We start from the raw sequence: 13,779 nt of genomic DNA, 5'->3' as shown, positions 1-13,779 counted from the left end.
AACTTTCTCCCTGTACCGATGTCCTCAAGGGTCTTCCCCAGTTTCTTTTCTATTAGCTTCAGAGTGTCTGGCTTTATGTGGAGGTCCTTGATCCATTTGGATTTGAGCTTAGTACAAGGAGACAAGGATGGATCAATTCGCATTCTTCTGCATGCTGACCTCCAGTTGAACCAGCACCATTTGTTGAAAAGGCTATCTTTTTTCCATTGGATGTTTTCAGCCTCTTTGTCGAGGATCAAGTGGCCATAGGTGTGTGGGTTCATTTCTGGATCTTCGTCCTGTTCCATTGATCCTCACTGTACCAATACCATGCAGTTTTTAAGACTATTGCTCTGTAGTATTGCTTGAGGTCAGGGATACTGATTCCCCCAGACTTTGTTTTGTTACTGAGAATAGTTTTAGCTATCATGGGTTTTTTGTTATTCCAGATAAATTTGATAATTGCTCTTTCTAACTCTGTGAAGAATTGAGTTGGGATTTTGATGGGTATTGCATTGAATCTGTATATTGCTTTTGGCAAAATGGCCATTTTAACTATATTGATTCTACCGATCCATGAGCATGGGAGGTTTTCCCATTTTTTGAGGTCTTCTTCCATTTCCTTCTTCAGAGTCTTGAAGTTCTTGTCATACAAATCTTTCACATGCTTGGTAAGAGTCACCCCAAGATACGTTATACTGTTTGTGGCTATTGTGAAGGGGGTCATTTCCCTAATTTCTTTCTCAGCCTGCTTATCCTTTGAGTATAGGAAGGCCACTGATTTGCTTGTGTTGATTTTATAACCTGCCACTTTGCTGAAGTTGTTTATCAGCTGTAGGAGCTCTCTAGTGGAGTTTTTTGGGTCACTTAGGTAGACTATCATGTCGTCTGCAAATAATGATAGTTTGACTTCTTCCTTTCCAATTTGTATCCCTTTGACCTCCTTATGTTGTCGAATTGCCCGAGCTAGTACCTCAAGTACAATATTGAAAAGATAAGGAGAAGGGGGGCAGCCCTGTCTAGTCCCTGATTTTAGTGGGATTGCTTCAAGTTTCTCTCCATTTAGTTTGATGCTGGCTACCGGTTTGCTGTATATTGCTTTAACGATCGGCAACCAACAAATTGGGAAAAGATCTTCACCAATCCTACATCAGATAAAGGGCTAATATCCAATATATATAAAGAACTCAAGAAGTTAGACTCCAGAAAACCAAACAACCCTATTAAAAAATGGGGTACAGAGTTAAACAAAGAATTCTCACCTGAAGAATTTTGGAAGGCGGAGAAGCATCTTAAAAAATGCTCAACTTCATTAGTCATTAGGGAAATGCAAATCAAAACAACCCTGAGATTTCACCTTACACCAGTCAGAATGGCTAAGATTAAAAATTCAGGAGACAGCAGGTGTTGGAGAGGGTGTGGAGAAAGAGGAACACTCCTCCACTGCTGGTGGGGTTGCAAATTGGTACAACCACTCTGGAAAGCAGTCTGGTGGTTCCTCCGAAAACTGGGCACCTCACTTCCAGAAGATCCTGCTATACCACTCCTGGGCATATACCCAGAGGATTCCCCATCATGTAATAAGGATACATGCTCTATGTTCATAGCAGCCCTATTTATAATTGCCAGATGCTGGAAAGAACCCAGGTATCCCTCAACAGAAGAGTGGATGCAAAAAATGTGGTATATCTACACAATGGAGTACTATTCAGCCATTAGAAATAATGAATTCATGAAATTCTTAGGCAAATGGATGGAGCTAGAGAACATCATACTAAGTGAGGTAACCCAGACTCAAAAGGTGAATCATGGTATGCACTCACTAATAAGTGGATATTAACCTAGAAAACTGGAATACCCAAAACATAATCCACACAGCAAATGAGGTACAAGAAGAAAGGAGGAGTGGCCCCTTGTTCTGGAAAGACTCAGTGAAGCAGTATTCGGCAAACCAGAATGGGGAAGTGGGAAGGGGTGGGTGGGAGGACAGGGGGAGAGAAAGGGGATTACGGGACTTTTGGGGAGTGGGGGGCTAGAAAAGGGGAAATCATTTGAAATGTAAATAAAAAATATATCGAATAAAAAAAAGTCAATAATACAAAAAAAAAAAAGTAAAATAAGATCCAGAACGAAGCAAGGAAAACAATAAAAGTAAAATTATTCTTGATTCCCCTCTATTATATAGGTGCTTCACTCTTAACAATTTTAATTCAAGAAAGTCTTTAAATAAACACACACACACACACACACACACACACACACACAAACTCTCTTACCAGGATTGGAGAAGATATGGTTGAGAGATTAAGAGAACCTACTGCTCTTGCAAAGGACCCAAGTTTGATTCCAATACCAACAACTCCAGCACCAGGGAATCCAATACTCTCCTCCACTGGCAATGCACACATAGGTGTACTTATAAAACGCAGTAAAACACTTATTCATATAAGATGAAAATGAGATCTTTTAACAATCATTTATACCTTATGAATATTGCAAAAAACATACACACATACATCCCAAAGACATATGTGGTGTTTTAAATAAGAACAGCCCCCGCTGGCTCATATATTTCAATACTTAGTCACCAGGAAGTGAACTGGATTAGAAGGTTGGAAGAGGTGTGTCACTGGAGGTGGTGGCCTTTGAGGTTTCAAAAGCTCACACCAGTCCCAGCATATCTCTCAAAGCCTGTAACAGATGTGAACTTACAACTACTTCTCCAGTACCATGCCTGCCTGTGGCCATGTTCCGTGCCATGATAACCCTCTGAAATGTAAGCAAGCCCCCAACTGAAGGCTTTCTTCTATAAGTTGGTTGTGGTGTCTCTGCACAGTAAGAGAACACTAAGACGATATACATAAAAGAATAGGCATCTGAGTTCACAGCTTGGACATTTTATATTGTTAAGACAACAAAACAACCTTCAATGAAATCCCCATGAAAATATTTTACAGAAGCCAAAAAAAAAAAATGAATCTACTCTAAAAATTTATATAGACTATCCAAATACCCCATATAAAGAAACAAAAATCTTGAAAATAAACCAAGAAAGATGACTCATACCTAGTAACTTCAAGATTTTTTATAAAAATACAATAAAACAAACAATACTGCCATATTTACATACTTATAAGTAATATAAAATTAGAATGCTCAGAAATAAATATATACAAGAAAATAAAACAAAATCATAAGAATTGCTTGAGGGACTACAGTATGGAAACTGACCATGTTTCACTCTGAAGACAAACCAAACGCCTGGCAGATTTTATTAACTCAACCAAGTAGAATGAATTTAATAATAAAAAAAAGAATTGAAACCCAAATACAGGAGGCTCAGTACTCATCTTCAACATAATAGCTATTACAGAAGGACTAGAACATTGAAAAGTGATTTACGCTGATTCGATCAGAATAGGTTTTTGTGTAGGTTCATAGATGTTAATAACTTAATGCTATGGATAGTAAGTAGGATGGGAGGGATTAGAACACAGTCAAACAGCTTTTGCTTATGCCCCTAAACGTTTTTAATAGCAGTCTTTGAAGTATTTCCACTAGACTTAAAACAATTACTTCATAAAAATAATGTTTCAATATTTATATGCAAGATGTACAATAATCCAGCAGTTCAAAATAGTTCAGCATAGAAGTTAAAAGCAACCCCCAAAATTCTACCAGAAAACTTCTATAGCTGATAAACAACTTCAACAAAGTGGCTGGATATAAAATTAAATCAAGCAAATCAATAGCTTTCCTTTATATAAATGATAAACATGCTGAGAAAGAAAATAGGGAAACAACACCCTTCACAACAGTCACAAATAAAATAAAATATCTTGGGGTAACTCTAACTAAACAAGTGAAAGATCTGTATGACAAGAACCTCAAGTCTCTCAAGAAAGAAATCGAAGAAGTCCTCAGATTATTTTGTTTTATAACAATATATAATAGGGTTTTTGAGACACAGTCTACATTCTATATAGTCTTGGCTATCCTAGAACTCACTATGGAGATCAAATTGACCTCGAACTCATGCAGATCAGCCTGTTTCTGCCTTATGAGTGTGGGGTTCAAAGGCACCACACCAGGTATGACACTACCACACCAGGCACTATATATTCTTTACACGAATTTATTCTTGTAATTTATGCATTCCTGAAAGGCAGAATTTTCAAAAATAGAATTAACAAGTAAGTTAGACTATAATGAATAGTGAAAATAAAATTCTATATCAACTATTTATTGATTTACACAGAAGCTTCTCATCCATTTATTACAAGTGACTGTTAATTTATGAAACCAGTGGCAATATTCTCTATTCTTTGAAATTTAAAGCAAGAATTTAGTGTATGTGTTTAATCTCAGCACTTGAGAGGCAGAGCCAGGTGGATCCCTATGAGTCTGAAGTCAGCTTGGTCTGCATAGTTTCAGAATAGCCAGAGCTAAATAGTGAGACACCAACCAGAAAAAAAGAAAAATGAAAGCTATGACACACCACAATCAATACCAGCTCAATTTTTGTATATATTTATATTCAAAGGCTTCATACTTTACCTTGAAATGCTTAAATGTGTTCTCACGATATTCATACCACTCCACAAAAAAATGCAGACTTTGAAAAAACATGAGCAAATCTCTTTTTTCTTCTGCTCTGTTAAGAGTAATATGCTGTGATTAATAAATAACATAAAATGGCAGGCTTACTTTACACTTATTTCTTATTTTCTTTCTTTTTTTTTTGTTTTTTTGTTTGTTTGTTTGTTTTTTGGATTTGGTTTTTTGGAGACAGGGTTTCTCTGTGCAACCCTGGCTGTCCTGGAACTCACTCTGTAGACCAGGCTAGCCTCGAACTCAGAGATCCACCTGCCTCTGTCTCCCAGAGTGCTGGGATTACAGGTGTGCGCCACCACCGCCCGGCTCTTATTTTCTTTCTATTCACGTGTGTTACACTAACACTAAAAATGTCCTTGATCCCACTGTAAATGTTGAACCCTGTACTTGAATGTTTTTCCGTGACAGCTAATGCTAATTGCCAGAGTCTAGTATGGAATGCGCTAGTCAAATAGTTGAACCAATTCAACTTTCATCCACTCAAATGCCACATCCTCCAGGAAATCCTATTTGATGAATGCTAAATAATGTGCTTTTTTGAATGTGAAGTTTTTTATCTTATATAAGTTCTTAAGTGAGAACCCTAGGTACCAGCAAGCCGGGGCTGGATAGCTGGATGCCAGAAAGGCCAACCACATCATTAGAGGGTGGGAGAGCAGGGCTAGCATATACATACATATATGTATGTATATATATATATGTATATATGTATGTATGCACGTATATATGTATGACACACTGTATTTATATTCCCAAAGTTCTTGGTGATATTTCCTTCATCAATTAGCATATGTTTATGATTTCACTCCCTCACTTGTAAAGCTTTATGCACAATTCCTGAAAACAGTGGATCTCCAGCATCAACTTCACTGTCCCTGAATAACACTTCTCTGCAAAGGGAACAGTGGAGACTCAGTGGCCCGAATTAAAGTTAGCTGCTGCAAAGCACACTGGGAACTAGGCAAGCTGGCAGTATCTATTAGGAAAAATCTTGAGGAAATTTTAGCATTGAAAAGTGCACTGGCTAGTTTTGTGTGTCAACTTGACACAGGCTGGAGTTATCACAAGAAAGGAGCTTCAGTTGGGGAAGTGCCTCCATGAGATCCAACTGTGAGACATTTTCTCAATTAGTGATCAAGGGGGGAGGGCTCCTTGTGGGTGGTTCCACCTTTGGGCTGGTGCTCTTGGGTTCTATAAGAGAGCAGGCTGAGCAAGCCAGGGGAAGCAAGCCAGTAAGAAACATCCCTCCATGGCCTCTGCATCAGCTCCTGCTTCCTGACCTACTTGAGTTCCAGTCCTGACTTCCTTTAGTGATGAACTGCAATGTGGAAGTGTAAGCTCAATAAACCCTTTCCTTCCCAACTTGCTTCTTTGTCAGGATGTTTGTGCAGGAATAGAAACCCTGACTAAGACAAAAAGTATTTAGCATTAGAATACAAGCAGCATCAGACTAACACACAACATTTCCCCAAGCAGTTAACCCGTTGTTAAATTAGGGAAGGCTGAAAGAAGCTGAGAAGGGCAATCCTGTAAGAGGACTAGCAGTCTCAACTAAACTGGAACCCTAAGATCTCTCAAACACCAAACAGGCAGCATTCACCAGCTGATATGAGTCCCCCAACACATATACAGTAGAGGACTTCCGGGTCTGTGTTCATTCAGAGATGATGCACCTAACCATCAAGAGACTGGAGGCCCCAGGAGTTTAGATGTCAGATGGGGTGGGAGGTGGGGACACCCACATGGACAAGGGGTGGGGAGGAGGTACGGGATGTGGAACAGTCAGATGGTGGACACTGTTGGGGGGTGGGGATAAAATATGGAGTATAAAAAATTAGTTAAAATTATTTTAAATATAATTTTAAAAGGCTCATTTACAGTAATAAACAAAATATAGTAGGAACTATTATGAAATAATTATGATGCAAAATGTGGTTGCTCCCAAGAACAAATCCTGGGGACTAGTGCTTGATGGTACTCAAATGATGCCATATGAACCTCCTCCCCAATTTAACTGGTCACTGAAAGGCTAGAGCCTTTGATTAAGCAGTGGAGGGAGAAAGAGAAGAGGAAGACAGAGGAGGAAGCTGATGTGGACCAAAACCACATGGCTAGGAGAAACAGCAACACCAAGGGGCTTTACTGAAGTGGAAACTTAAGGGTTCTTTGGAAAATCGGTTAAATAGTGTTTTGCTGGGGCAAACACATGAAGGAACATTTTGTTAAAGTGGATACAGGTGTCAAAGGCTAAGGCCGACTCATAAAGGAACTCAGACACAGGAGTTCTGCTAAAGCAAGCATGTGGAAGGACACATGATGAAGGATTCTTTACTAACAACATGCATGTACATTGTGTAGTTGAGCTGCATTTTTTGGGACTCCACAGAGAAACACAACAAAAAACTTGTGGTGTGCTGCAGTTTCTTGTTGCTTTGGAGGTGATGTCAGCTGAGACAGATGCATGTGGGGGCCAGGTGGTGTTTGGGGTATAAATAAGACTCAGTGGACAGCGATGGAGCTAAGCTTCGCTTGCTTATAGAGCTAGCTGTGCAAAGCTTGAGTCTCCAGTCTTTGCTGATCTTTGTTTCTCTGAGAGAGGCACAGCCAAGAACTTCTGTCATTCTGGGTCCCTCCTGCTGACTTGAGCCAAGGCTGAGGCCTGGCTGTCTCTGCTAGGTTCTGTCACCACTGTTGCCATCCAGAATCAACTATCCTTGTATCTCGTATGCCACCTTGAGGTGTTTCTTCCTGTCTCTTGTCGACAACAGTTAGGATGTAGGCACCAGGTTTCACTGGTTTGTGAAACCAGAAACGAATTTATTCATTATTGTATTCTTAGACTAAAAGCGCACAGTGCATGGCATCTTTACAATACTTGTATTTTAAATTCAGATATACCATTTCTTTCAGTGATGTACAATTTTACAATTATTATCAAATGAACAGAGTTGAATAACCACTACCACAACCAAATTATAACCAGCTTATTTAATACAGAACAGAAAGAAGAAATAAAACAGACTTCACGTCAATTTCTTAAGACTATAGATGGATATGTTTAAACTATTTAGAGGATAAAAAACTGTAAAAGCTCAAACTGTCAACTAAAAATTATATATACAAAAGAAAACTTTCAAAATGACAGATGAAAACGACTTTTTAGAGGGAAGAGAAGCAGCAGAGCAGCTGCTGCAACAATTCATTACAAGCAGATTTTTACTCGGAAAAATAGCAAGATTAAGGCAAGGGTTGAGAATCTTAGGAGCCAAGGCTCAGTGTGGCTGGAGGGGCACACAAATGTGAGACAGGAGCAGGTACAAAAGCAGCATGAAGGTGAACGGGAATAAAACTAGCAGTACTGGCAGGATTCATGACTCCAGTATACACAGTAATTCACATGTGTATATAAAAGGTCATAGGATTTCATGTGTGTGTGTCCTAGTATGAGCACAGATTTCCTAGTTCTGTCTCCTGAAAAGACCAAGAAACAAAACACTCCAATAGCAATGAACACCTTGTGCCCAATCTTGGCTTCTAATACCAGTCCCAACTAAAATTCCTCAACCCATGGATGGGACAGAGGAGGTTTTATATACTGTAATTTCTGGAAACCTTTTAATATCAAATTATAAGTGCTTGAAGATATGCAAAGAATATCATCAATATACAAAGTAGTATTATATGGCTGCAGAAGCCAGTTCAAAAGGATTTCTAGTGGCCAATTTACAGATATGTTGATAATCAACATAAATAAAAAGATTAAGAAATTATGGGGAGAGAGGGACCTGGGAGGGAAAGAGGATGGGGGTGGGGGAGCAGTGGGGGAGAGAGGGAAACCTGATCGGACATTGGGTGGGAGAAAAGGACTGAAGCTCTGAGGGCCAGCAGGAAATGTGGAAACAGGCAACCTCAGGTGGTAGGAAGTTGGGGAGACCCTCCAGAATGCATGGGAGGTGAGAGACTCTCAGAACTCAAATGGAGGGGCCTTAGATGAAATGCCAGGCAGTGGGGAGAAGGAAGCTGTAAAGCCCACCTCCAGCAGGAAGACAGGGCATCAACTGAGAGAGTGGGTTGCACTCCACAGTCACACCTCTGACCCATAATTGTTCCTGTCTGAAAGAACTGCAGGGATGGAAGGAGAGGAGCCTGAGGAAAAGAAGGTCCAGAGACAGACCCAAAGTGGGATCCAGCTCAAGGGGAGGGCCCAAGGGCTGATACTATTACTGAGGCGCTTGTACTGAGCACTCACAGAAAGGGACCTAGCATGACCACGTTCCAGAAGATCCAACAAGCAGCTGAAAGAATCAGATGCAGATACTTGCACCCAACCAATGGACAGAAGTAGCTGACCCCTGTTGTTGAACTAGGGAAGGCTGAAAGAAGGAGAAGGACGACCCTGTAGGAGGACCAGCAGTCTCAATTAATCTGGACCCCTGAGATCTCTCAAACATGGGACCACCAAACAGGCAGCATTCAACAGCTGATATGAGGCCCCCAACACACACACAGCAGAGGATTACCAGGTCTGTGTTCACTCATAGATGATGCACTTAACCCTCAAGAGATTGGAGACCCCATGGAGTTTAGATTGTCAGGTTGGGGTGGGGAGGAGGTATGGGATATAGAAGTCAGAAGGTGGTCGATGGGGGGGGAAGGATAAAATATGGAGTGTAAAAATTTAATTAATTAAAAAAAGAAATTATTTAACAGGGTTGGAGAGAATGTTCAGTGGTTGAGGACATTTACTGGTCTTGGGACTGTTCAGTTCCCAACATTTAAATCTGGTAGTTCACAACTACTTCGAAGCTCACTTTTACAGTATCTCTTGCCTCTAAGGGTACACACATACATGAACAAATAAAAACTTTAAAAGTACTTATCAAAAATGGGAATGATTGATATCCTGGTAATAAAGAGATATGAACACAATATATTTACAAAATAGTAGAGACATGGCCCCCAGTTGAGGCAGGGGGCCACAGACCCATCTTCAAAATTTTTGACCCAGAATTGTTCCTGTCTAAAAGAAATGCAGGGACAAAAATGGAGCAGAGACTGAAAAAAAAAAAGCCACCCAGTGACCAACCCAACTTGGGATTCATCCCATGCACACATACCAAATCCTGACACTATTACGGAGGTTATATTGTGTGTGCAGACAGGAGCCTGGCATGACTGCCCTCGGAGAGCCTCTACCAGCAACTGAGACAAATGCAGATACTTACAGCCAACCATTAGATTGAGGTCAGGGACCCCTATGGGAGAGTTATGAGAAGGATTGAAGGAGCTGAGGGGGATTGCAACCCTATAGGAAGAACAACAGTGTCAACTAACCTGGACCTCTCAGCGCTCCCAAGGACTAAACCAACAACCAAAGAGCTTACATGAGCTGGTCTGTGATTTTGGGCACATGTGTAGCAGAGGATCGCCTTGTCTGGCCTTAGTGGGAGAAGATGTATGTAATCTTGTGGAAACTTGAGGCCCCAGGGAAGAGGAATGCTGGTGGTGGTGAGGTGGGAGTAGGTGGGCATGGGGGAATAGGGTGAAGAACTCGGGGAGGGGGGCCAGGAAGAGGGGCAACTTTTGGAATGTAAATAAATAAAATAATAATAAAAAAGTAATAGAGATTCATTTTTTAAGCACAAAACCAAATTCTACTGGAAAATGAGGGGAACATACAAGAGTGAAAAAGTAAACATTCTTAGGCAACATTATATTACATGTATACACATAAAAAAAAAAAGACAAGAAATTGGAAGGTAGAGTGAGTTGGGAAGAGGAAGGGACAAAAGAAACCGTGGATAAAAATCTTTGAAATACATTAGGTACACATATAAAATGTGATAATGAATTTTACTATGTTTAACTAATATAAAGTAAGTTATTCTGAGAATATCATATTTGAGAGGGAGATATGCTGAGAAGAAAATGTCTATCACCCATACAATATTTTCTCAAAGATGCCTAACATTAATTGATCAAAAGAAGAAAAAAATAAGGAAACTTCTATTGGAAAACAAGTGAAATCCATATCTGGTACCATTATTGGGACTAAGAACCTGAATTAAATAGGTTATAGGTACTAAAGGAGAACTTACCCCACTTTTTTCCCATTAATTAATTAATTTACTTTATATATCTAGATCAGAGCTTCCCCTCCCTCCTCCTGTTCCATTATGTACCACACCTTTTTCCTCAGAGAAAGGGAGACCTCCTATGGGTATCAACCTTATTGGCATATCAAGTTGAACTTGATATGCTGACCTTACTGCGCTTATTCTGCAAAATGGATGCAATACTAAACTGATATTAACAATCTCTTGGCCTTCATCAGAGGGGCATCTTTTTGCAGTAGATGGCGATTAGCACAGAGACCCACAACTGATAAAGGTGCAGAGACAGTGGGATGCTCAGCCCTATGTAGGACATACAGACCATAGCCCATCCTCCCAGGCTCAGGGATCATTGTGGAAGACAAGGAGGAAACTGTAAAAGTCAAAGGCAGTGATAACTAGAATTAAACTGTTTTCTGGACATAACAGAGCAGTTGCACATATGGATTTATAGCTGTGGTGAGAGCATGCATAAAACCGGTGCAAGTTCAAGACAGACAAAATTCCAGCATGGAGAGAGAAACTCACACAATGTCTTACCCCTAGCTCAGGAGCTATTATAGGTAGTTTGACAGCTGCTGGGAGAGGGAGAAGTGGCATTCTTTAAGGGGATGGTATACTGACTGACTAGTGAGTATACACACACACAAACACACACACACACAAAAGTGGATTTGATGGATTTAAAACAACGAAGTAGGGAGGAGGGTGGATCTAGGAGGAGTGGTGGGGAGGGAATGAATAAGATTAAAATGCTTGAATGACATTCTCAAAGCAGTAATAAAAGAGAAAATAAAAAGATGAAAAAATTCTATTTTCTAAAAATGGCAAAGTCAGAAATGGCAAAGAAGGTCCTGGACTGTTCCAGATAAAAGGACGTTAGAGACGTGACAAACATTTGACCTTTGATGTATCATAGATCTCAGAGAAAGGAACAAAATGAAAGAGATTATGAAATCAAGTACAAACCTGGACCAGAGACGGCATGCTAGAAAACTAATCCTTGCTCTATGTTTTCAGAAGGTAAATGCACTTTCAAATGCAGACTCTGGCATTGCTCAGCATTTCCTTAGTAGATAAGGCCTGGCTCATTTTTTTACCACTGCAAAAAGTCACCAAATAAGCAAGCAAAAATAAGAACAAGAATAAAAGAAAAATCCTATAGTACTTAAGAGTATGAGGGGTAATATAGCCAGGATACTGAATATGTGGTATATATTCCAGAATGGTTCCATCAGAAACAGTAAAAAGATAGTCTTTTACTTATAAAACAGGGTTCTCTTATGTTAGTTAAATGATGTATAACTAAAATAACCAGGTGTGGTGACATATACCTTTAATTCCAGCACTCCCAAGGCAAAGGCAGGCAGATTTTTGTGAGTTCAAGGCCTGTCTAGCCTACAAAGGGAGTACCAGGCCATGCAGGCTAGATTTTTCTAAACGAAGAGAAGAAGAGAAGAGAAGAGAAGAGAAGAGAAGAGAAGAGGGGAAAGGGGAGAGGGGAGGGCGGAGGGAGAGAGGGGAAAAGAAATTATGTTATCTAGTGAAATTGCATGCCACTATGTTCGTATGAAAACTGTAACATAAAGAGAGAAAATACACAGATCCAATATTAATAGGGATTACAGAGAATACTTGCAATAGCAGAGCACACACACACAATTTATATAAATTATATATGGCGCGCGCCATTAGTCAAGTTCAGCTCTTGGCACAGCAGCAGCTATCTACGGGAACCTGGGCAGAGAAAAACTCCTTTGTACTCCCTGCTTATGCTCTGATGGCCAACACTGCTTCGGATCACAGAGGTGCAGATGAAAGACAGGGAGCACAGCTTTGTTCTCCTGGAGCTGGAACTACAGGCAGTTATGAGCTGCCCACATGCTGCTGGAACTGAACCGTGAGTGCTCTGTCCCTGAACAAACCCTCCAGCCTAGAGAAAGTCATTTTCTCCAGAGATGTGGCCCTGGGAGGTTGGGCATGCCCCAATGAACAGCACCACACCCATGCACATACGGGAAGCACTGGCAGTATTCCGATTACTCAGGGGCAAAAAGAAGACATAAGTTGTAAGGGTGATGTGTTGGGTGTGGGATCCAAGAGATGAATGAGGGAACAGAAGGGAGGAGTGGGTATCATCTAAGAATAAAAAAGTACATAAAGTACAACCTCAAATGACTACACAGACTAGTCTTATAAATATGTTAATAGGTAAAAGAAGCAAGATGATAAGAGTGTAAATCACAAAGCTACATTTCCATGAAGTTCAAAGACATACCAAAAAGAAATAAGGTTTAAAACTTGGCAAAACATACCTATGAGTTAGGCCTCAGGACACTGACTGAGCATGATTTGCAGGAAGAGTGTCTAGAGGACTCTGAGGGCCTGTGAGGACTGTTCTATAGGTACACTCTGCCACTTCCAGCAATTTACTAACTAGTTCTCCTAAGAACTGATTGCTCTGGCAGTGGTGGTACACGCCTTTAATCCCAGCACTTGGGAGGCAGAGGCAGGTGGATTTCTGAGTTCAAGGCCAGCCTGGTCTACTGAGTGAGTTCCAGGACAACCAGGACTACACAGAGAAACCCTGTCTCAAAGAACCAAAAAGTTTGCTCTTCTGAATGTATATGATGTCTCAATAAATAGGTGTTTTTAAATGACAAAATATCAGTCTAGTCAACTAAGTCTATAAAAACGTGATGCATTTTTTTTTTAATTGAAAACCTACTATGTTGTACTAAAGATCTTGTCCTTAGGGAAGGGTGACACATTTTATACAATATATATATAAACTCTAGAAAATCTGAGAGAAAAATTAAATAACAAAGCACAGAGAAGGCTGGAGAGGTAGCTCAGCGTCTAGAGGACCCAGACTCAGTTTCCAGCACCACAAGGCAGCTCATAACTGTCTGTGACTCCACTTCAAGGGTGATTTAGCACCGTCTTGGGGTGGTCGTCTTCCATGGGGACCAGGTACACACACAGTACACATACCTAGTGTTCGCTCTCAAACCCAGAATGGCCGAGGTGCATATATAACATATCAAAGTGGACACTAGCTGCCAGGCTCTTC

General features: G+C 40.4%; 1 protein-coding gene across 2 annotated transcripts in view; it reads right to left on the bottom strand.

Annotated features, from left to right (window-relative positions):
* Positions 1-13,779, bottom strand: part of Cenpp (centromere protein P) — a 190,520-nt gene that overhangs the window by 156,626 nt on the left and 20,115 nt on the right. The window contains exon 5 of one of the 2 annotated variants that reach the window (XM_052157269.1): positions 4,537-4,633. The exons of the other annotated variant lie outside the window; for it this stretch is intronic. Coding sequence (XP_052013229.1) covers positions 4,537-4,633 — 97 coding nt within the window. The remainder of the gene's footprint in view (positions 1-4,536; positions 4,634-13,779) is intronic. 2 annotated transcript variants of the gene reach the window in all.

Source organism: Apodemus sylvaticus, chromosome 14 (assembly GCF_947179515.1).
Source record: "Apodemus sylvaticus chromosome 14, mApoSyl1.1, whole genome shotgun sequence".
In the NCBI taxonomy this organism is placed as follows: domain Eukaryota; kingdom Metazoa; phylum Chordata; class Mammalia; order Rodentia; family Muridae; genus Apodemus; species Apodemus sylvaticus.
Note: the sequence above shows the minus strand (reverse complement) of the source record. Positions and strands in the feature narration are given on the sequence as shown.